Source organism: Dermacentor variabilis, chromosome 9 (genome assembly GCF_050947875.1).
Source record: "Dermacentor variabilis isolate Ectoservices chromosome 9, ASM5094787v1, whole genome shotgun sequence".
In the NCBI taxonomy this organism is placed as follows: domain Eukaryota; kingdom Metazoa; phylum Arthropoda; class Arachnida; order Ixodida; family Ixodidae; genus Dermacentor; species Dermacentor variabilis.
In genome coordinates this window covers 77496553-77521933 of record NC_134576.1, presented here as the reverse complement: position 1 = coordinate 77521933, position 25381 = coordinate 77496553, and the positions used below count along the sequence as shown (strand labels likewise).

The window sequence follows — 25381 nt, the reverse complement described above, 5'->3', positions numbered from 1 at the left end:
ATAGAGCGTGCACTGAGTTATCGCACCTCAGAACGGCTGAAACACAGGTCACTCTTTTCGCGACACTGACGAGCAGGCTGGGGAGGAGGGGTTGAATTGACGGCACATGTGAACGAGAGGAGGCGCATGCGCAATGCCATGGCTCTACACCATGTCCATGCTTCGTTAGAGGGCGCAATATTACAGGCGACAAATATGTTATGATGTTTTACCAGAGCAATAAGCGAACGCGCTTGTAGTCTTCTTTCTTTCGTGCAATCATTCCTATTAAATTGCGTGAAGTAGATTTGAATGTATATGCAAACAAATCAAAGTAAGGCCGAAACACTATACAAATCAAAGCGTCATATATATCACTCAGAACATGCTGAGCAGGATCAGTGATAATGTTTCAAATATTGAAAATTGACCTCGTAAACAAATACAATGCACTACGCCTGCCTGACGCTTTTTCTTTTTTTTTTGGAGCGTTACCCCAGGCAGCACCGGACCGCTCCTACTTAGCACACTCGTAAATGCACACGGAGTGTGGATTGCTGTTGAATTATTTGCTTTCCTTTCGTAGACGGGTTTTCCTGAATCTTGCGCAGAAATTCGGCGTTAGTGGATGACGGCTGATAGATCAGCACAACATGTCTCTGCTAAAAAGAACAACACGCAGGCACTTTCTCACTACAGCCTGCGGATGTATCACCAAGCACAATCAAATGCACGCTACGACTTAACGCTCCGTGGTTCTTTAAGGTGCGTCATGTTCATAATTCTCACCTGGTAGGTCAGGTGGCCTGGCGGTTGTCGTAGTTGTCATTTCAACCACTGCTGTTGTGGTTTTTTCGGACGTGCTCGCCATGACCGGTCCTTGAACACAATTGTGAAGCGAAATAGGGAGAGCTATACGACACCGTTCAATATATTTGCAACCAGAAACGCGTCTAGATCAACACGTGTTGTACCCTGTCCCATTCATAAACCAGAGATAGACCTGCAATCTCCCGAATCAGAGCGCAGTAACTGATAATTCCACATGGCTCATTTGACTTCGAGCACTTCAATATTCCCTTTTCACCTGAAACATTACGTGTACCGTCCTTAACCAATTCTTGAAGCGGGAACTTTAAAGGCACAATATAGCAGCTTTCCCAGTCATCACTTTCGGAACAGGGGGAGAGGGGGGGGGGGCTTCTTATAAGCCTTACACGGAAATTTCTAAATTAAAATTCACATATAAATCAGGTTTGTGTGGCTTCCCACTTGCGCCATTATATCTCCCTGAATGCAGTAACTTTCGAGAATCTTTTCGCAATGCGTGGATTTAAGAAATAAAATGTGCGGTTGAAACAGGCCTTGGAAATCGGTCACCTATTACGCGGCAAAGCATCCAGAACATTCACATAGTGTCGCCTCGGTGAGCTAATTTTGTTATTTATTTAAGATATACAAATTTACAAATATTGCAAACAATACTGGTTACATGCAATCTGAAATAAAGCCTTTTTACTTTTCATTTCATTTCATTTTGGGGAGCTCTGGACTGCATTTCTTTTGGGGTGTAGGTAAGTGAAAGAATGCGAACACTTCCAGGGTTCCCGACCTACTGAATATATTCACCGTAAAACGCTTTATTTCCAATATCTTTTATAGTACATTTGAAACGATGCAATTGATACCAGAAATAGGTACCAGAAAACAGACAAACAGGTTTATTTAGATGCACAACTTAGTATTTCTTAGAGGATAGTTACAAGATATCCCCTTTCTAAAGATTGTAACGATACACCCGCGTTCTTAAAACTCAACCCACTGCGTGCTTTTAAAAGCAATTGTAAGCAAATTACATAAGAGCATCATCCATTCGTTTGGGCTCAATATTGTGGGAGCATTAAAACGATTTTAGTCATTCGATTTGGTTAAGTTTAGGTTGCATTATGTTAACGTTACGTGAGGACAGGTGGTGGTGCCTTGCTGACAGCAGTGCGTTATGACCAGCGACCCGCGGTCCGCTTTCAGTTAGCGCCTGAATTCTCAGCCTGTGGTGGATTGGTGCCCTCTGGAGTGAGCAATTATTCGACTGAAGCAATTTTACTGACCGCACTCTGTAACGTTGAAAGTCAAAAACAGGTTTAATCTAGCGGGCGAGCTCACGCCTAATCCTAGCTTTATTTGAAACTATTCACAAGGAATCCTAATTACTGCTCTGTAAGCGACCGCGTCAAAAAAATAGAAAGACGCCTGAATAGCGCATCTGCGCAGGAATAAAGCGGCTTCTAAAAATACACCCGCCTTCATAAAATCGACCCCCTCTATACTCTTGAAAGCATTGGTAAGCACAAAACGTATGCGCGCCGTGCGGTCATTTGGGCTCATCATTCTGCACAAGTTCATGTGCCAGTTCAATCAGTTTTTTTTACTTACTGTCAGTCGCGAAGAAAAAGAAGCCCAGCACCAGGGCGACGAGGCAGAGAATTGTGACCGCGAAGGCCACATACTGCGAACGGTCACTGCATTGCCAGTTTTCAATAACAATGGGTGAGTTTAGCTTTCAAGACTTCTCTAGGAAAAGCTGCATTATGCACGCATCACAGTCCTAAATATAGCCGCAATCTCTCATTTACCGACGTTATAAATTTGGGACGTTAAACCAGGAAAACTTATCTCAAGAGTTTAGGAAGCGGCGACACCACTTGTAAAGAATTGGTGATAATTATTGAAGTTACTGGTGCAAGAGCGAATTGTGGCCAAAGCGCCCCAAGACTGTGGTGATGAGCGGTCAGTGGTCATGAACCGAGTTTCGAAGGGTACATGCAACATGGTTCCATCGAGACCAGCATTCGCATTCGCTAGAAAATGCACAAATTATATATGTAATAAATCTATGATACTGACACGCGAGGCGTGAGATGTGCGATAGATATGAAACATATGCAACGACGTACTGACGGGAGAAAAGATAGGGATGTCAGTAGCAATAATGCTTGGACAGGACCCTGAAACGCATGGACACGGAAGCACATCCTCTACAAAGCCTAATATCGTAGCAGCAGCCCTCAGTGTGAGCATGCGACTCGAATATTTTGGCTCGTGTAGAATGTTCAAAACTGCGGGAAAATAAAAGACGGTTATGTGCGGGAATTTTAAAAGAGGGTTATGTGCCAACAAGCTATGTAATATGGCGATATAAATCGACAGAAAATTACCTCAGTCTGTCGTATTTCTTTATTGGAGGTTAACATCCCTAACGTGGCCCATTCAGATGCAGCTCATTTGACGTTGCAGTCTACCACATTCGTTGAGAATTATTTCTTAATTTTTGAAAAAAAAAGCTCGGTTCAGGTCCGTGGCAAGAACTGATATAGAAGTATTATGTCTAGTTACTATGGACGTTCAATTTCATCTGCAAGCACGCTCCCTTAGATGCCTGTGTGCCCAGGCACCTAAGGCAGCGTGCTTGCAGATGAAATTGAACGTCCATAGTAACTAGACATAATGTGTAGGTAGCATGAAGCAGCGAATAAAAATTTGACAAAATGTTTATTTATGGTTCTGGAGAGCCATTGAAGCTTTTCTGGCGCTTAAGCAGTCTAAATACAATTACCTTTTCCTGGCGATTTTTACAGCTCATATTGCCTAGCCTTCTGCCGTGAACATACTTAAGGCGCACAACGTTGGATACTAAAAAGCAGGGACCGACTGCTGCATAAGACAACGGCGCATAATTTTAATGCATTTATGTGAAATTCTGGACACGAGTACAATGAAGTACATCTTAATGTACGTCTCCGGAGCATGCTTACTGACCTCTAAAAACAATCTGCCACTGCCATGGCCGTAACAGCTTCACTTGAGCCATAAGACAATGTCCAAGCAGTTGGGCACCTATTTCTTCACTAAGGTTTCTTACACGTGAGAACAGCTCGCATGCTGTAGGTCGATTATGAAAGTGTGGCAGATGGTTTATGGTTGTTTATGGTGATGGTCGTTTGTGGTTGAATAAGAAAGATGTTAGAGTGTACTTTCAGAAAATACGTTGTACTGGTATACGACCAATGAAAACGAAGAGATCGCTCAATTGACTACATGGAGGCTCTGGATCGGACTTGTCCTGAAAGTTGCACGGGTCCCATGTTAACAAATAAAGTGCGCGACAAGGACGCAGACGAGCTATACAAAAACGGCAAACACTGGAGCTCTTTCTCCAGCTTGTCTACGTTTTTTTTCCCGCAGTTCTTAAGATGGAACCCGACAAGCTCACCCAGCTCTCAGTTTTGATGTGGTAAAAGCATCGGTCGCAACATGAATACCGAAATTGTTACAAGGGTCTAATATTTTTATTGCACTTGGCATTGCGGAATGAGAAATTTCAGCTCCATAGTCAAGGCTTGAGTGGACATGGTTCTCCTGTTCAGGACACACTTCCGATCACTACCCTCAGGTTGCGCGAAAAATAAGTTAAAACGTTCATTGTCTTCCGGAATTTTGTCCTCGGATACTTATGACGAAAAAACGCGATTCCCAAAAACTTATGCACGCCACTCCTCGATAGCTTGTCATCATTGATTGCAATCTTTGGGACTGGCGTTGCACCTCCTTTGTGTTTAAAGAGTACGCAAGAGATTTTCTGGATATTTATGTAAACGCATCGTATTTCACCGTGCTGCAACTTATTTACAGCTGCGTCTAACATGCGGTGCACAATAACATAGTGCCTGGAATGACATTTAAGCGAGTTCATTTTTACAACCATAGTGTGCAACTAACCACTACACCTCTTCCTTATGAATGAAGCAGTCCTTAATATTTCCCTCAATGCGGAGTAGATGGTGGTATGGCGTTAAAAAGAGTATGGCGTTGAAAAGTGACCTGATGGTTTCCTGGGTTTCACTGTGTCAGTCTTTTACAATTTCATTAATGATTGTATGGGAAGCCGGAGCTGAACACGAACACGAACATCAACATTCGGGGATGCTTCGGGCTCTGCAAAAGTAAACGGATGGTTTAATGCCCCATATGGCGCGTATTTTTGCTTCAAAGGCTATCGTGCACCGAGAAAATCTGCCTCGACTTCGAGACAATCTCCCTCCGTATTTGCCAAAGGCGATAGGTTTGCCTTATGGCCTTGGTTTCTACTATTTCTATTGTACATTTTTCGCTCCTGTTTCTACCACAGATATAGTTTGCAAACTTTTTCTCTTGGCCTGTCGACGCGAGTTCTTTCTTTGCGATTTTACGTGCTGGAAACATACATTCGCAAAGTCCCAGAATTGCGATAGCACCCGCACGCAATTGTATTGCTGCTTCCGCGCATTTCTCAATCTTCACTACAGCATGGAGCTCGTACTCTGGTAACCAGTCCTTTAGTATGTGTCATGCATTTACATGCAGCACCAATCTGCTGTGAAGTAAGCAACGACATTATCTTTTTTTAAAGACACAGATGTCATCCCTCGACAACTGAGCTAGTTCTTGGGAGAGCTTCCAGTCACTGAATTAGACCTTCCGCCGAGGAACGTGTGGCGAGCATTTATACATTCTGTCGTGTTCAGCACTATAGTAAGGTGGTGACAGCGATAGAGCTCTTTAGTAACATTGCTATGGACATACGGCTTTCGTGTTGATGTTTTGCTGGAATTTTGCTCAAATATGCCAAGCAAGCAATACTACAAGACACTACTTCTCTTTTAATTTGCAATATTATATATATATATATATATATATATATATATATATATATATATATGCAGAGAGAGAGAGAGAGACAAGGACACAACTACGGGCCGTCCAGCAGGCCTGAGATGCGCTCGAAAAGGACAAGGCTCACGGCCCACCATAAACGTGCCGAACTGGGATAATGCAGAGTAGGACATAACTCCGGGTTGACGCTTGGCCAACGTCATGACACGTTAAACCGTTGGTTGCCAGCATTAAAAGAATGTTATTCCTATCCTAGGACACTTTGGGAATCCTTCAAAACTTTGGTTCATGCACAGAGATTCACATGTGCTACTTCCATCCTTCAATAACCTGCACATAAATTTATTCTTTGCAGAAAACATACAGCGTAATGTCCGAAGCAGTAGCTGCTGTATCCAGACAGATCAATAATACAGTGTGAACTAAACCCGTGCACGGCCTGGACCTAATTCGCTGTATCCCATAGTCTACGTCATATGGAATGTCCAATGTGACTGGTGGAAAATTGCAAGGATCGCACCTATACGTAAGGCACATGATACTTACGCCCCTGGCGCTGGGGCTGCATCACATCCTGTGAAAGAAAAACGAAAGGGCATTAAAATCAGTGCACGTAGAAAACGCGGCGATTTCACAGGCGTGCTCAATGAAACACCAAACAACCTCAATCCGCTGTCCACGTAAACAGAAAAAGATAGATGCACGAATTGAAACAGGAGAAATAAGGGCGTTGGGTACACACAACTAATTACGGACAAGGAAGCACCAAAATTCCGTCGGAGATACTCGAAGCTTCTGGCGACTGTCGGAAGAACCATAAATTCTTGCATGAACTAAAGGCTATGACTACGGTCAAAGAGTACGCTGATAGAAGCTAATGGCGACACCTCGTTTATATGGCTTTAATAACGTGGTTAAAACTTGGGGATAAGCCGGTGCCTAGTCGTGAAACGGAAGAAATTTCTTGGGCACCGGCAGAGCGTCACACGCGTTGCCACCTGTAGAGGCCGGTCGAGAAGATATTGAAAATGCGTAAGTCGACCAACGAATGTCTATACTCCGTTCCGTACATAGCAGTCAGCGATGTGGATGCTACGCAAGATGTTCGGTCAAGAAAAGTTACCACTCTGCGCTGTGCGTCAACCAGCGTTTGCTGGCGAGAGCATGTACGTCATAATGCACGGGTGGCCAATTAACAAAAAAAAACCGAAAAGGAACAACAAAAACAAAAAAAGAGATCCAGAAGAACCTCTTACCAGCCCTATACTACTGCGTGTATGTTTCGTTCTAAGGATTAAAGCTTGTTTCATTCTATTACTGAGCCTATACAAAAAATAGTTGCAGACAATTGCAGTCAAAAAACATCGAACTGTATCCCAGTGCGAACGAAGCTACTGCAAGACGTCCCTCTAGCCTCCTCAGCGTTCACTGCTATGTATGGAACAAAGTATAGGGAATGTACTTGCAGCAATGGCAGATGACATCTGCATCTTTCTGATCAGCAAAGCCAAGCATGAGTTATCATGCGATCATGCAATTTTCGTTGGCATTATTTATCATTTCTTTACCTTATGTTTTCCTTAGGGTCTTTGCTGGCGTCTTATGATACGAGTAATAAATATCGGGCCCCTCGGTTAACCTCCTTTGTACTCGTTCTTGCATAACGAGAGTCTCGAATCTGGCGACATTGGTGCCTTCAGGTAGCATGTGCGGGCTTACTGGCCAGTTGTCTTCACCCAGAAAAATCATGTACTTGTGACGCCTGCGGCCGGAAAGATGTTCAACATCCGCAGCCAAGATTTGTGAGTGGTGGCGCTTGCTAACGCTCCCGGGGTTAGTTCTCGTAATAACACAGAAATACCCCACAAAGAGGATGGGGAAACCGCGCGCGGGAGCTACATTGCTTAGAGCATACCACGCGTCATGCGAAGACGCGGGATCGTTCACCTGCGGCATGTTGTATTTTCATCTATTTTCATTTCCATTAATTTATCGTTCCGTTATTTCATTTATTAAGCACAATTCCCCCTGTGTCGTCCTTGGTGTCAGTGTTTGTTGGCTCCTCATGATACGATGAATAAAAATCAGGCCCTTCGGTTAACCCCCTTTTTTCTCGTTTATTACATAACAAGGGTCTGGAATCCGGCAACATTGACGCCTTCAGATGGCATGTGTGAGGTTATTGACCGCTTGACTTCAACCAAAAAGATCAGGTTCTCATAACGCCTGCGGCACTCGTGCACGGCCTGGACCTAATTTGCTGTATCCCATAGTCTACGTCATATGGAATGTCCAATGTGACTGGTGCAATATTGCAAGGATCGCACCTGTACCTGAGGCACATAATACTTACGCCCCTGGCGCTGGGGCTGCATCACATCCTGTGATAGTGCCCGCACGTGTTTTGCTGCTTCCGCGCATTTCTCATTCTTCACTACATCATGGAGCTCGTAATTTGGTAACCAGTCCTTTAGTTTGTGTCATGCATTTCCATACAGCATCAATCTGCTGTGAAGTAAGCAACGACACTATCTTTTCTTCAAGACACAGATGTCATCCCTCGACAATAGTGCTAGTTCTTGGGAGAGCTTCCAGTCAGCGAATTCGAACTTCCGCCAAGGAACTTGTTTATTGACCACTTGCCTTCACCCAAAAAGTTCACGTTCTCGTGACGCCTGCGGCAGAAAGGATGTTCCACATCCGCCGCCAAGGTTTCTGAGTGGTGGCGCGGGCTAACACTCCCATGGTTATACTAGGAAACTTAAATACAAGAGAAAGGGGAGGTGGAAATTAAGCCGCCGTAGCTCAATTGGTAGAGCATCGCACGTGAAATGCGAAGGTTGTGGGATCCTTCTCCACCTGCGGCAAGTTGTAAATTTTTCATCGATTTTCTTTTCCAATAACTTATCGTTTCTTTATGTCATTTATTAAGCACAAGTAATTTCCCATATGTTGTTCTTGGTGTCAGTGTTTGTTGGCTTCTTATGATATACAAAAATAGGCTACTGTAAATATAAATAGGAGTAAAAAAGGTTAGTATTCAGGTTAATGGGGCCTAGTTTTCGCGTGCTATGCTGCTTTGTCTTAGTGCGCTATTGTTAAGAGCCCCCTACCGCAAAATATCCTACGTCAGCGTAGGACGTCACTTAAGAAAACATCATTCTGAACCGCAACCCCGCAGGCCCTCCGCATGACGCGGAGTCGTTAATGAACTCAAATTCCTCAAAGTAAAATGCGCATAAATATCGGAAAGGTAGGACCTGAACACAACCTACAGATATGGCAGAAAACACTTCTGTTACGTCGAAACTCAAGCAGAAACCGCTTTTTCGAGTGGCGCGGCCAGCTCGGTACTTTACAACAAGGCCATCACTCTCACCTGCGTCTGCAAAAAAAGCTGCGGTTGCCGGGAATCCTGACAAGAAGCCCGGGATCATGGAAATCTATCGCGTTCCACTCTTAAAGGCAAAGCTTAAGCGTCAGCCAAGTTTTTCAAGCGAAACTTGCATTCGGTGGCGGTCTGCTCACGCAAAAACCTGGTTGCTCCCAGAGCACAGCAGTTTTCACGAGTCGACAGCAGCTCCAGCGCCGGAGCGCGAGCAAGCAATCCAGTTGAACTGGCACGCTCTCCCGCCACGCGCGCAGCCAATCAGAACCGTTTCGCTTCCGCGGAGAAGGGAAAGGGCAGAAAAAGGTTTCGCGCGGCTTCGTCGGCGTTCAGTTCAATCTCGAAAAACGCGATGTGACGGCCACGCGTTGTGCGTTCCTCAACGAAACAGGTAGCGTTCGACGTGCGACGGCGAGAAGTCGCCAGTGAAATGGCTCGCCGTCCCCACGCGGATCCAGCCGCTGAGGCCGAAATAATATTGTCCGACGTAGCGTGAACACACGCACACGTTACGTCACGTTGGCGATAGCACAACAGGGTCTGTAGGTCGACCGATAGTTCGACGTGCTGGCCCCATCAACGTTACCGGAGGCGGCCAATGCGCTCCGACGCGCCCGAAGTATAACGACGGGCTATAAACGTGTCTTTAGTGCCGCCCGGGTCCAGGCAATCCTACAGCAACGAGAAGATCCCGAGATGAGGGAGCGGGACGCCGAAGCAACGCGGCACCTTGTCCATGACCAAGCCCAGTTGCATACAGGACAAGCTTCTCTTAACCCCATTATCCGGTAGGGAAGGCTTTGTAATTTATTATTCTGTCCTCCAATATTCGAAAGATTGATCTTCAATGGCATTGTTTGTTCGACGAAAGTACTCACGCGCGGCTTCCTGGGGGCCTGTAATGAAAGCAGGAAAAAAGCAAGAAGGCAAAACCGATTCAGTGGGATTTTCTTCAGTATGGCTGATTTTAGGTTCCTCCTAGATATAAATAAAAACTACGCGTCCCCTAGTTTACAATATTCTCGCTAATGGGACTATTAGCGCGTATTTTAAAGCCCGGTTCGCGTCCTGTGCTGATTTATTACTGTTCTGTCCTTCATACTTCGGGAACTCGTACTTTCAAAGTCATGGTTCTTGGTGTTTGACCAAGGTACTCACCGCCAGCCTCTTCGCGGCCTGTAATAAAAGCAAGAAAAGAAAAACAAGGCAAAAACGTTTCAGTGGGATTTTCTTTACCATTGCTTATTTTCAGGCTGCTCCTAAATATAGGCGGCATAAAAATAAGTTATGCGTTGCGCGGTTTACAAGATCCTGGTTAAGGGACTCTTTAGCGCTTATTCTAGGTTGATTTTCGCGTTCCCTTCAATATTCGGTAGATAGGATTTTCAATGCCATGGTTTATTTCAGCAAACCAATGACTTCGTGGCCGCCTGTAATGAAATCAGGAAAACAAAAGCAAGAAGGAAAAATATTTCACTGGAATTTTCTGTAGTATTGCTAGTTCTTCTGCTCCTCCTAAATATAGTTGGGAAAAAAAGTTGTGCTATGCCCAGTTTATAATATTCTGGCTGACGGGGCTTTTAGCACGTACTCTAGGGTACTGCTCGCGTGCTATTCTGATTTATTATTCTTCTGTCTCTCAATATTTGGGAGATTGTATTTTTAATGCAATGGTTTTGTTTGCCCAATGTACTCACGAGCTCCTGCTTCGCCGCCTGCAATGAAAGCAAGAAAAAAAAGCATCAAGGCAAACCTTTTCAGTGGGATTTCAGTTAGGCTGCTCCTAATTATAGGTGGAAGAAAAAAAGTTATGCGTTGCTGAGTTACAATATTCAGTTAAGTGGATGTTTTAGTGCTTAATCTATGGTGCTGTTCACGTGCTAGTGTGATTGAATATTTTTCTGCGCTTCATTGTTCAGTAGATTGGATTTTCAATCCCTTGGTTTGTTTCACCAAGCCACTCATGGGCTGCTTTTTGGCCGCCTGTAATGAAAGCAACAAAGCCAAAAAGGCAAAAATTACAGAGCCTCTCTCAAGAGGTGATCGGCGAAAGCCTACTCTTCCTTCTATTACCATTCGTCTTTTTCTCTTTGCATCTTCACTTGCTCTTCTTCCTTTTAGTCCTTACGGTTGTTAGGCTCCTCCTAAATATGGTTGGGGAAAGGAAAGTTGTGCATCGTCCAGTTTACAACATTCTGGCTAGCGGAGCTTTTAGCATGTATTCTAGGGTGCCAATCGCGTGCTATTCTGATTGATAATTTTTCTGTCCTTCAATCTTCAGGAGATTATTTTAAATGCCATTATTTGTTTCACCAAGGTACTCACGGACTGGCTCCTTGGCACCTGTAATGAAAGCAGACGAAGGAAAAAGCAAGAAGACAATTTTTCAGGAGGATTTTCTTTAGCATTGCTAGTATTCAAGTTGCTGCTAAATATTGGTAGGAGAAACAAAGTTATGCGCTGCCCATTTTACAACATTCAGGTTAACGGGAATTTGAGGGCTAATTCTAGTTTGCGTGCTATTTCGATTTATTATTTTTCTGTCGCTCAGTGTTCGCGAGATGAGATATTTAGATGCTACGATTTATTGTTTGACCAAAGAACACACAGTGCATCTTGGCCGCCTATAATGAGAGCAAGGCAGAAACGTTTCAGTGGGATTTTCTTTATTATTGCTGGTTTCAAGACATCTTTCAAAGGCGCAGATGTCACAATCGCAAGAACTGCTCTGCTGCAGTAGCTTACATTATTCGACTGCTTTTATAGCGAATACACATTAATCCTTTATCGTAATTGCCCGCTCAGTTTACTTGAAACAATATGATGCAATATCTTTTTCCTCTTTTAGTAACAACACTTATTCTATGGAAGCAATAGTAGTAGTAGTGGAGACCTGAATGGTATTATGGGTTTGGCCTGGCAATATTCTGAATATCCGATTCACCAGATGCACTGGATCAGGCTAGAGCTCATGATTTTAACGACTATTTTTGTTAGGTTTTCACAACTGATAATGGTACTGCGGAGATTAATCCTTCCTTTTACAGTCAGGATAACCGATTGCTAGGAACGCCTAATTTATCAGAGGCAGGTATCCTTTCACTCCTATTAGGCATTAATGAAAAGAAAAGTAGCGGTTCAGACGCAATTCCCAATAGCTTTTTGAAATGGTACGCGGAGTCAGTCAGCAAATATCTTTATCTCATATATTCCAAATCTTTGAAAGACTGTTAACTTCATGCTGAATGGAAAATTGCAAAAGTTACTCCCGTACTGAAATCGGGCAATGCAGCAGCTCCTAATTACCGGCCTATTTCTATCACTTGCACTTGCAGCAAAATAATAGAGCACATTGTATTAAAACTTTTGATAAGTTTTATTGAGTCGAACAATATCCTCCACATGAATCGGCATGGCTTTAGATCTGAATTATCCACTGTTATACACAGCTTGGCGAAACACTGCATGACCTGGCCCTCGGCATTAACGAGTGCATTCAAACTGACGTCATGTTTCTCGACTTCTCGAAGGCTTTTTACCGCGTCTCGCTCACTAAACTACTCCTTAAACTTAATTACATATTAGGTGACGGCCCAACTTACCAATGGATTACTAATTACTTAAATGGCCGCTACCAATTTGCACAGTACGGCTCTCACTCCTCCGACCTTGCTCCAGTGTTATCAAGCGTTCCCCAGGGATCTGTATTAGCTCCAGTTTTGTTTTTGATATTTATAGATGATATAACTAACTATGCTGATGTGAAACTCAGGCTCTTTGCTGATGACTGCATGCTGTTAGGTATAGCCGGACCCCACCGCGCCGGAGACGTCGCTCACCCGACACTCTCCCCGGATTCGTCGAAAAGAAGATCTACATCCCCTTCCCCTCTACATGGTTGTGGCGCCGTGGGTGATGCCTCATCCCCCTCATCAACATGGTCGTGGCACCGTGGGTGCTACCTCATCCCCGCTTTACCGTGGGGTCCGGCCAAGAGGGGAGGTCACTCACCCGACCCTCTCCCCGGATTCGTCGAAAAGAGGATAGACTTCTTTCCCGTGCTCGGTATTGCAGGAGGAGGGGCCTTCTCTCTGTGCCTGTCACGTGTCATCCACGGAAGCAAGATCCCGCCCACACGATTGTAGAGAGCCTATTTAAGGGGCTCCGAAATGTACTTGTGAGAGACTTCATACTTCATACTTCATTCTCTTCTTATTTTCTTTCAACTACCTTTGAATAAGCAGTCCAAGTTTCGCACTAGCAAATTCTCGTCTCGCCCTTGCTCGGTCGCCATGGTCTACCGGATGCCTGCAGCTCGCCGACAACGCGACGCTACCCAATAAGTAATGTCGGTCGAGCTTCGATAGGCAGGCGTCGCTACTTCTCAGCAGCAATACGGTACGCAAGATACAGGTCACTTGCAGTGGGATCGCCTACCAATGCAACAAACAGGTTGTAACGGTGGGATCGACCCTGAGGTGCAAGAAACTGGCTGGCAGCGATTGGGATACGGAATCCTGGAGACTCCAACTTGCACGGCAACTACGAGATCGTAGCCTCTTCGTCCTGGCAACAACGTTCGGAAAGAAGGTGCCTGGATCATGACTGCATATGGTGAGTGCACGGCTTTTCTTTACTGAGATATCACTTGGCTTTTACGTATTTTTTGGAAAGTACATAGCAGTGATTTTTCTTTAAACCGTTGACGGAAGTTTGAGTATATCAAGGTTGTATAGAGTGAAGGTTTAGCAGCACTAAGGGCAGCCATGAACTTGAAGGCAACAAAGAAGCCGGAATTGTTGAGCTTGGCCAAAGAGTTGGTCCTCCAAGAGAAAGCTGGAGATCATTGAGGCGATCGAAGCGACCGGGGCAGACGACGAGGAACTGACGGAATGCCTCGAGAGCATTAAAGAGAAAGAAGAAGAGCGTAAGCGCCTAGAGAGAAAGAGGAAAAGGAAGAGCGTAAGCGCCTAGAGAAAGAAGAAAAAGAAGAGCGCAAGCGCCTAGAGGAAAAGGAAGAGCGCGAGCGGGCTGTACGTGAGGCAAGAGAAGAACGTAAGCAAAAGCACGAGAAAGCGGTAGCGGCATTGAAAAAACAGATACAATATTTTCAGCAGTTAAAGGAACAAAGACAACGCCTGTCTGAAAATTCTGTAGGCAGTACAGAGCAAGAGAATGAGGATGTATCTAGCAGACTTCCGCCAAAAGCCGACGAGAAAAGTATTGCCTGTGAGATTAACGGCCCAGTCATACTCGAACGGAAAGGGCTAGCTGCTAACGATTCCTTAGTGGCAACAGAGGCCTTTAAAGGCCAGAGTGAGAGCGACGAGGTGCTGTGCCAACAGAGGACTGCAGAGACAGCTAGGCCAGCTGCGAAAAAATTGGCACAGTTACCGCGCGTGTGCGTCGCATCTCATGGTAGCGAGGTCATTAGCGAGGTACATGATACTGCCGACTTGACAGACGCAAGCACCAAGGTCGAGTCAGAACTGCGTACCGAAGTGAGGTGCCAGCTGGACGATGCAGTTGAGAGTAGTTCTCGGGATGGCGAGCTCCGTAGCTCACAAGAGAACAACTGCATGGTTCAGGGATCGGTGCGGCTCTCCCCCCAGTCTAGGTAGCCTAGAGATTGATGATTTAATTAGGAATCAACCGGACTGTGCACGTGAGGCAGCGTTCGAGACCAACGGGCTGTGTGTTGGTGCACAGCGTGAGCTGGCCAATGCAGTAGAGGGCAGTTCGCAAGAGTGAGAGTTGCATAACTCGAGTAAAGCCTGCTGCATTGTTCCAGAGTCGGTTGAGCTGTCCGCCAGTCGAGGCAAAGTGAGGGTAGATTTAAATGATAATCACTCAGACTGTGCGGGTCAGAGACCGATCCGGGCCGATCAGATGTGTAACGGCCAGCACGAGAAGCCAGAAGGCTACATGAAGGAGCAGTCAAAGAAAGCGCCGCAGAAAGAAGCGCCGTAAGGATCGGAATGCGATGGCTAAAGTAGCAAAGCCAAAGACGGCAACAGGCGCGAAAAGGCAGAGCGCAGCGAAAAGAAAGGTGCGGTCATCACGGACGATGTTGACGCCTCAAACACGTTCGAGCCACCGGTCAAAAGGGGACCGAGAAGCATGTTCTGCAAGGACGCGGAAGAAGGGCACGGGGCAGTTAAATTCCTCGTCGCTCCGTCGTTCTTTTCAAAGCTCAGCGTGCAGTACAAAGAGGCGCAAGGTGGCAAGACGAGACCAGGTGGGGTGTAGCGACGCGGTCAGTCGAGGTCATGCTCAAAGCGGCGCTCCAGGACGCAAATTGGCAGCGGACTCTAACGTCTTGGGAGAGCTGATAGTGAGTCAGCCCTTTGTTGTTTCTCCGTAGCCAGAGTAGCTTTCGGTCCGCGACCCCCTCGAGTACGGCTCAAATTATGAGTCAGTCAAAAACGTTTGAAACGGGAGACCAAGGGAGCTTCCATAGAAAGGAAGTGTTTTGTTTTATTTTTGAACATTTTGAAATTTTCGCGATTTGAGACTAGGAATTCCTTTCAATATGTAAGGTAGGAGCTTTGTGTTTTAGTTTGAAAAGCTCCATGATTTGAAAGATGCCTTTTAGGTAAAAGTTTATTCTCGCGAAGTGTTGAAGTAGATAGGCTTTCACTTTTGTGTGTAAGTAACCTGAGTGTCAAGGTTATCGTTGAGAGGCCTATGGTAACGTGTGTGTGTTTTAGTTAACTTTCTTCTTATGCGCCTTTAATTTCTAAGGTTAAGCGCGTAAGTTTTCAGTGAGTGCATGATTTGCACCGAGAAGCGTCCTTAGTTCCTTTAGCATCTGTCCTGTGTGGACGGAAGGAAGCATAATTATGACTGGGTTGCTCGTGTGTGTTGAGGGCAGCCGTATTCTGACTTCTTTAGTGAGCGTGCGTAGAACGAGTTATTATCAGAGTTCTGCGGAGTGCGTAAGTTACGCAATTTTAGTAGCTCGTTTAAGCTACGTGTCCTGTAGGGACTAAAGGAAGAAACGTGAGTAGGCGAAATGATAAGTTTGCCTACGACGAAAGTATGCGTTCTAAATAGTGACCACAAGGCTAGCGCGCTTGTGATTGCGTACTTGTGAAGATGGCCACACTGTTCAGTGGCACCAATACGTGCGACAAGTACGCCACTGCGATATGTTGGAAACATGCGGTTCGTGTAGTTCGGGCGGTGCAGAAGCTAATTGCTATATCGCTGGTTCAAGAAGGGTACGCTTAACGGCAATGCCGACGGTTTAAGTCGTTGCCCCTAGAGTATCGAAAGGCTCATACTCATCCGGGTTTCCGTGGCGTTTTGTCGTGCATTCATATGTTTTTTGAAGTGAAGCCGATTGTTAGCTGATTTTAATAACCACGTCCTAACGCTTCAAGAAATGGCTGGTTTTAGTGTTGAGGGGGGAGGACGCGCGCAGGAAATGGGAAAGGTGTAGGGGTTTTCTTTTTTTGTTAAAAGCCGGGTGTGTCTTGGGGGAGAGTGGCCTTGTGCTCGCTGCTTTGTGGTTGTGGGTCTGGCACTGTTCTGTGGTGATTGCTTGCCCACGCATGAGATGAAAAATGGCAAGGACCTGCTTGCAAGACGAACTTCAGCGGACCGGACTAGGGAGAAAATGTCAAAGAGCGCCACGAGGACGGATGACCACTCCCCGGAATCTACCTGCTACGAACGAAGGGTTCGTGACCTGTACGGAGAATCCTGAACCGAAACGCAGATCCCTCGTACAGCGGCTGCTGGCCCCTACACGTCGGGATCTTCCTCCCCCGCTGGAGAGTGTTAAGTATGGCCGGACCCCACGGCGCCAGAGAGGTCACTCACCCGACCCTCTCCCCGGATTCGTCGAAAAGAGGACCGACATCCCCTTCCCCTCTACATAGTCGTGGCGCCGTGGGTGATACCTTATCCCCCTCATCTACATGGTCGTGGCACCGTGGGTGATACCTCATCCCCCTCATCTCCCATGGTCGTGGCACCGTGGGTGCTACCTCATCCCCCCCTTACCCCCTCTTGGCCGGACCCCACGGCGCCGGAGAGGTCACTCACCCGACCCTATCCCCGGATTCGTCGAAAAGGGGATCGACTTCTCCTGCCCGTGCTCGGTATTGCAGGAGGAGGGGCCTTCTCTCTGTGCCTGTCACGTGTCATCGACGGAAGCAAGATCCCGCCCACACGATTGTAGAGAGCCTATTTAAGGGTCTCCGAAATGTACTTGTGAGAGACTTCATACTTCATACTTCATTCTCTTCTTATTTTCTTTCAACTACCTTTGAATAAACAGTGCAAGTTTCGCACTAGCAAATCGTCTCGCCCTTGCTCGGTCGCCATGGTCTACCGGATGCCTGCAGCCCGCCGACAGCGCCACGTTACCCTATAAGTAATGTCGGTCGAGCTTCGATAGGCAGGCGTCGCTACTTCTCGGCAGCAGTACGGTACGCTATCCTAGAGTACGCAAGAGACAGGTCGCTACCAGTGGGATCGCCTACCAATGCAAGAAACGGGTTGTAACGGTGGGATCCCCCTGAGGTGCAACAATGCTCTATAATGAAGTACGACACCGCGATGGCCACGTGAAATTAAATAATGCCTTGAATAAAATAGCTCAATGGTGTGTAGATTGGCAAATGACAATAAACATTGATAAAACCGTATTCATGTCCATTACAAATAAAGCGTGTAAGCTTGATTTTCCAAACCACTTTAACGATGTCACACTTCGAAGTGTAAACCAGTGTAAATATCTAGGTCTCATAATATCGACTAATATCAGCTGGATAGAGCACGTGCGTCAAGTGTCAAAGCATTACACAAACTGGTTATTAAACGGGCCTTGTCATATTCTACACATGAAACAACGCTTCTTGCATACGTCACTTTTGTCCGCCCAGTCTTAGAATACGCCAGTACTGTCTGGTTCCCTCACACTGCGAACGATATCGCCATTTTGGAAAGGACGCAGCGGAAAGCGGTGCGTTTTATTTTTAACAGATACGGACGCCTTGATTCACCTACTGCTCTGTTACAGCGTGCTGGTCTAGCTACCCTTGAAAGTCGGCAAAGCTTTTTGGCTCAGATTTGTATACCAACTATTGCAGAGATCATTTCGTATAAACCGCGACTCGTACTATAAATTTCATGATACCAGACCGACCAGAAGACGGCATGCATGGGAACTTGTAGAATGTCCGTTTATTGATAATACGTTTCGTTATTCTTTCTTCCCACGCTCAGTTCGTGAATGGAATGCACTGGATGTAGTCCCAAAACAGCAGCCAACACTAGCAAAGTTTATGGATTTTATTTAACATGCTGCATGAGCCTTAAAGTTGTAAGTAACCAAATTGCTTTCGCCATGCAATCCATCCCGATTCAGCTTGTGATAGGAAAGCACTTGCCTACACTTTTTGTTCTGTGCATATTGTATTTGAATGATGCCTTCTACAGTGCATTTTTTTCTGGTTTTCCTGCTGGCTGATATACATTGGTTGCGTTGTGTGTATTGATGCGACTTGTTGTATATATATATATCGATATATATATCTATGTTGAACCACTTGGCCTGCTGATCAGATTGTCGGCAAACGCCGACTGTGTTCGCCGTATATATATATATATATATATATATATATTGGTGGCGAGGAGTTACGGAGTCGCCATGCATCGGAAGCGGCTCGCTGGCGTAGTATGAGGTGATCACGCGACGCGCTCCTCATAGGTTTTGCTGTCAGCGCTCACTGAAAACACCACGCGCAAGCTCTCCCGGACATTTCTGTAAGTACTTTCGAAACGAGAGAAGTTTTTTTACTATCTAAATAATAATCTTGGGCAAACTGAAAGCACAGAATCGTTTAGAGATGCTATCTCTTTACGGAATACGTAAAGTGAACGCCACTGCGCGCGGTCGCCGCGATTGAGTCTCGCGAACCGGCTTCTTGCGTGAAGGTAGCCAAACAGTGAGAGTAATCTACGTGAAATATGTTGTTAAAGTGGGCTGTCTGAATAACCAAATGGGGTATAACAGAATGAAGCCTCAATGCAGCGATCGCACGGGTTCGCCGCGACCGACTGCGCGTCTGCATGTTTTGCTGCACAATGTTTTGCTTTCGCTGTGAGCTCGTTTTCGCAACGTGCCATGAGCTTTAGGTCGCAGAATATGAGCATTTGACAGTATACAAGCAACCATAGTTGCGTGGGCGCTATCAGAGCTGTTCAAAATAATTTCATTGTAGAGGCTTCGACGCATGCGGGGACTCTGATGTGCCGTCACGACGATTCAATCTTTTTCTTCTAAATTCTTGGACGTTTCCATATTATTTTCTGAGTTGCGCCGCACTGCATGTTTATCGGTGTTCTCAGTGTGCGATTCCCGCTGCTTCTTTTGTAATCCAGTGAAATAATTCATAACACGTACAAGCATGACCATATGCCATGCCCTTTTTTAATGTGCGTCTTACCGCTCCCTTTCCATTCCAGTGAACTTGCCAGGATCTATAGCATCGACAAGTTCATAGACCAAACCGTCATCACATTAGTCGGACAGCGGACTCGGGCGAGCGTCTCAGCGCGCGTTTTTCGAACATCGCAGACCCGGCGCCGTAGCAGAAATCTTCCTCGCGTCTGTGCTTGCTGCATACCCGAGTTGTAGCCGATGACTGTTTGCCGGTTTTATGTTTCGCGAGCCAAGCTTCACGCAGCTTCTTGTCCTCCGGCTACGTGTGAATAAGACTGACACCGAGCTCCGTTGCGTACGTCCGGCGCTGCGGCACCGAGCAGTAGCCTACCATGTTGCGCGCCTTCAAAGGCAGCCACTACCTATTCTAGTGCTTTCAAGCGTTCTATAGGAGACAATCGAAGCGGGAAAATGTCGCCACTAAATGAGGACCGCAGCGTACAAGGAATTTAACCTCTCGTTTTCAGCTCGCTTCGGCGCTCTCGAAGCAGCCTACGCGGCCGCTATGTCCACGTGATCCCTAATAGCACGTCAAGCCGACGGTGGCGCCACCTTTTCCAGTAGTGGAGCTCGAGACCAATACATAAAGCTGACCCACTTGGCCTGCAGATCAGATTTTCGACAATCGCCGACTGTGTTCGGCGTCATTGTGCTTTGAGTGTAACTTGCTTTTGATTGCACAAGTTCCGCCCAATGAAACACTAGTTTCACCATTAACAGTTCAGAAAAATCGCTGGTGTACTCCACAACGTATTAAAGCTTTCACGTCGCGCATACGTGAAATCAGATTACACAAGGTTCGGCGACAACCAGACAGCGGTTAGAACCATCGATGCCATTTGAGAAACTTCCGATACATGCAGGCGTGTCCTGCTCTGTGCGACAACATCTGTTAGGCGGTGAAACGTGGTCACCTGATAAAGATAAGCAAGTACGTTTGGACAGGTTTTACAATGGACCCTCCCAGATTACACAAGCACCATCTAAGCGCTACGGTATATGACGCAAGGTGTGCGAGAACATTGCTCTCCCAATTAGAGATCTGAGCGTTAGTTGCGTTAGCGTCCTGCCACCATCAAGAATGAAAATAGTTGCCTAACCAGTGAAGCAGAGCCGACATGCGAGTTACAATGAAAAACACCGAAATTTAAGAATGAGTGTCTTGTCCAACTTTGGGTAATACTTGGGTATTACGCGGCAAAATCAGCTTGCTATTGTGAGGGAGGCTGTAGTGAAAGGTTTAGGTTTCGCACACTCTTAAAGTAGTTGCACCTTCTGGTGTGTAAATTTCTCCCACAACAATAGTAGTCATCTGCCTTGCCCGGTACTTCCAGTCACGAACGACATGTGCATTATCAGCGTGACATAGCATTCTCGACAGGAAAGTAGCGAGCGCAGAGTTTTCTAGAATGGATAGGCAAGCAAAACATGACGATTATCGTTCTGTGCCAACTATACAGCCCAAAGGGTGCAACACCGTCGTACTTGTATTCGTAAAACCGATGGATTTCCAAGAGACGGAAGGCTGTACTGAAGTAATTGATCATTGATGGTAGTTGAGTTCAGTGATCATAACGCAATCATCCGCAGAGAACCTCACTTGAACATGAACTTAAAATTGTTGCACTGCGAAAGCAATGTGATAATTAAAACGTGCAAATATTAGGGTCTAGGAACGCTCCCTTTAGGAACGCCTGATAACCGGGTAATGGGTTAGACCCAAAGTGTCAAAACAAGGTCAGAAGCTCCACTAAATCAAATATAATCAACCTATCCGGTTTTGTCTAAGTTACTGTAAAAAGAAGGAACAACCGTTACCAGCTGTGCGACTGCGCAAAACCTTTTCCTAAAACAGTGATGTAGAGGGTGGTTTATATAATTTAATAATAGAGAAATTTGCAAGTAGGACATTCGAATAAGGTACTTACCGGCGGCAGCCGCGTCCGCTGCTGCCACAATGATGAGTGCGGGGACAACGAAAAGATAATGAAACTAGTTAACACGAATATCAGTGGTAATTCTCGCACATATTAAGTTCTCAATCGAACATCTCCAGCAATTTTTGCTGCTTGGAACTGTTCAAGCCCTCTCATAGATCTCTGCAGTCACTACAGAATGGCTTGATACTTAAACAACTGAAGATACACGGAACGGTGCAAGATATCCGCTTATTTGTGAAAGAAAAATGCGTTGCTCTCTCTTTGTGCCCTCTGTTCGCAGAAACAGCAGATGGCGTTCTTTTGATATTAACCCAAATATAGAAATGGGGGAAAACTCGTACATTCTTCTGAATGAGCTTAATGTGTTAAGGTCGGAAGCTTCATAAATCAACCTGTCCTGTCTTATCTAGGTTATTCAAAAGAATGAACTGTTACTAACTACGTGGCTGTGTAAAACTTTTTCATAAAACAGTGCTACAGAAAAGAAAACACGCCCTTGTCTATTAAATACTGAGTCCACTCAAGCATCGTACGAAGAATTTATTAAAAGAAATCTTTAAGTGGCACACTCGACTAAGCTACTTACCAACAGCTGCAGTGGCTCCGGCGGCTATGATGAGTGCGAGGAGAAGGAAAAAAATAATGAAACGAATTAAAACGATCATCAGCTGTAATTCTCCTATAATAATTTCTGACAACATCTCGAGCAAGCTGTGCTGCTTGATATCGTTCAAGCATCTTCAGAGATCGCTGTAATCGCATCAGAGTGATTTTATACGGCAATCACTGAAGATACAAGGTACGGCGCAAGATATCCGCTTGTTTGTGAAACAAAAAACGGCTGCGCTGCTCGCTCTCGATGCCCCGTGTCAGCAGAAAGAACAGTGCGTACTAGATTTAGTTCGAAGTAGGAATAAAACCTGTCAGTGTCCGTAAGAACACCACTAGGCTATAGCGTTTTTGGAGCTTTATTTGTTTCTTATTTTAAGACAGCCTACGAGACTTATTTCGAATCACTGCGCAAGAGACGTTATGTAAACGGACATCGTTTGTAAGCAGAACAAGTGGCATTCGTTTAATGAAAATATTCGTTCAATATATGTGGCATATACCACATACGTTCATATACGTTCAATATATACCTGTGGCATAGATGGGCGGTTCAGCGTGAAGCGCCGAGCGACCTTATTCCCAGAAGATGCCAATTAGAGCGTTGCTCAGCCTGCCTATTGGATGCACACTCGTTGCAGCATACGGACCATTTAGTTGTTACCTATGTCAGTGCATCTTGCAGTTCCCCACACTACGTCATGACTAAGCAGGCTGCACCAGGAACCCCTCTTCGTGACTGTGCCGCCATATTCATCACGACACTGATAAGCAGAGCTGTCGTAGGCGAGCGCCTCTGAATGCGAGCAGACTATACAGTAGGCAGTGGACCCAGCTGCGCACATGTGTACGGCGCTTGCTATGTGCACGGCGGGGCTGGAGTGCGCGCTCGTTCTCGTGCGCTCCCGCCTTGTTGTGCCACGTGTTGTGGGGTTGCTTTGTCCCGCAAGAACAATCGACAAATCCAAGCGGCGAATTTCGGAGCGTTAACACCTCGATACTAAACAATGTCTAACAAGGAGTTCGAGAGGCGGGGAGGTAGGTTGGCCGGGAGTACAGCGCGCAGGCGTAGCTTACGTGTGGCCTACTTTCGCATGCTCAAAACTACTCCGAGACTCGCCAGCGACGACATTGATAAGCAGTGCAGTGAAAGTTTCATTCCTGCATATATACAGGCGCGCGCGTCCGAGCAGATTGTAACAGGCTTCTTCGTCAAGAACTTAATCCTTGTCACACAATTTCCGTCTAGATAACCACCTAAAATAATATACAACAGGAAGCGCACTGATATAAGCACCCTTCTTGATTGATGTGAGCTATCGGCCTAATGGGCACCGGGCGCATGCAGTAATGCCTAGTAGCGCGCCGAGTCTCAAGAGTCCCACGAACGGCACCTGTAAGAACACTGGCATGCGATCGAGACGGCGTTGCGAACAACGTCCCTAAAAGGTAAGCGGCATTCCTCCTCGCCCGGCCTCTCCTTGTCCTGGCCTTCTGGCAGCTCGTCCTTTGGTCGCCCGCTCAGAAGCCGCGCATAGTGTTACACGAGATGAGACATAAAAACCGCTGTTGGGTGTTTGCTCATAAATTTTTACCACATTTAAGGCGTTATTATTTTGTGCTGTGCTAGAAGAGATGGAACGCTGTGATACTGGTAGAAGCAGATGTTCTTTGTGCTTTTTTTGCGCATAACTGCGCGCTTGTCTTGCTGCTTCGCGTTGGCTGTCTGCTTCCAGTTAAGAGAAGGCTTTTGAGGCTGGTTTGGTGGGCAAATTCCATTCGGTGTCGAGTACTAGCACAAAAATCAGAATTCTTTGTCTCGCCAATAGTGTGTACCTAGTGTACACGATGTGTATATACATTCCAGAGCTTTTGTTTGAGTGTTACGACGTCCACGGTTATGCATTGTACTCGTAGGCAAAAACTGCCACGGCTTGCACATATCAACCCGCATCGCGAGTTATTTCTATTGCATTGATTTCTAAAGGCAATTACCCGGGCTGAAAGTGCTGCGATGAAGGTTTCGCCGGTACACGAGAAAGGAGGTGTGCTTCCGTGTGTGCGGCACTATGCAGCTACCGATTGAACAACTCGGATGCGTTTGCGCTGCTCGAAGTGCATACGTGTGTACTTGCGATTATCCAATCCACTGCCGTGTGTCCAGCTTGTGCTGTGTCGCAACTTAATCATCTCTATACTATAATGACCGAACGCAACGCGCGTCCCATATTCCCCTGAATAACTCGAGCGTCATGTAGAAACTTAACTATTGTCTTTTTGTCATGACGCTGGCATCTCTTTATGCAGTGAAACTGGCCCTGTGCTTTCATGATAGACTGGGGCCGCTGGCTCTCAAGCGCAAACGTTACAGTGGAACATTTACTTCATTTGTGAACAAACCGTATGCAAGGACGAAAGTTTCACATAGAAATGGTTTCCATCAAGGAGCGCTTTCCCCCATTGCGCAGTTCCCAGTCAATGAGGCCACAAACTCGAGCACCACTTTGCAGTCCTGCGGAGACTATATATTTTCAACGCCTAGAAAAAGCATGGACTGACAAAGCTACGCAATCTGAGTACGTTTCCAGCACGATATATGACAGAACAGCCTACGCACTCCATAGCTTCACACACCTGCTGACAATAGCGCGATCCCGAAAACAAATCGCCGTTAACAAAGGAAAAAGCTCCGTTCGTACACCTTTGCACATACATTTCTTTTAAAATCAATTCTTGACAAGACAAGAACCGAGATCTTCAATGACGCGGTGGGCCACGAAACTTAGCCAAAACATCCGAAATCCCTCGCGAAAGCGTCGCAGCTAAAACTCGAGCCCAACTGCTATGGTGGTGAGTGCGCCGAGACGCGGAAAGAAGGGAAATAGAGCAAAGGGCTTGAAAAATGCCACGTGACGGCGCTCAACCAATTGGGAGATGCAGACCTGCCTCCTCGCGTGCTCCTCGCAGCAGCGGCGGCGAGAAGTGTGTCGCTACCTTTTAGTTTTATTCAGGGACTTTAGTTGCGAAGGGTACAGGGCACTTCCAACCGCAAAAGCAGCAATAATTTCCAAAGAAATAGTCCTCCTCCTCCTCCTTTATGCAGTAATATAGAAATGCGGTTTTGAATGCCAGGCGAGCCGCGAAACATGTTCCTGTGTCAGTTCTTGAGAAAAGTCACCGCTTGTTAAGGCAAGTCACATTCAGGAGCTCGCGTATTGTATACAAGGGAATCGTCTACACAACGACGGCGAATTGCGACGAAAATTCCCCCCGTTAACGAAGTCGCCGTGGCAGGCTACT

The 25381-nt window shown here is 46.0% G+C and overlaps 1 protein-coding gene across 1 annotated transcript in view; it reads right to left on the bottom strand.

Moving 5' to 3' along the window:
- The window catches only part of LOC142557006 (uncharacterized), a 304338-nt gene that overhangs the window by 173346 nt on the left and 105611 nt on the right, over nucleotides 1–25381 (bottom strand). The window contains exons 11-19 of the mRNA XM_075668538.1: nucleotides 22059–22082; nucleotides 21461–21481; nucleotides 11402–11419; nucleotides 10774–10791; nucleotides 10235–10252; nucleotides 9955–9972; nucleotides 6235–6262; nucleotides 2413–2498; nucleotides 769–858 (exon numbers count right to left, since the gene is read on the bottom strand). Of these exons, the coding sequence (XP_075524653.1) occupies nucleotides 769–858; nucleotides 2413–2498; nucleotides 6235–6262; nucleotides 9955–9972; nucleotides 10235–10252; nucleotides 10774–10791; nucleotides 11402–11419; nucleotides 21461–21481; nucleotides 22059–22082 (321 nt within the window). The remainder of the gene's footprint in view (nucleotides 1–768; nucleotides 859–2412; nucleotides 2499–6234; nucleotides 6263–9954; nucleotides 9973–10234; nucleotides 10253–10773; nucleotides 10792–11401; nucleotides 11420–21460; nucleotides 21482–22058; nucleotides 22083–25381) is intronic.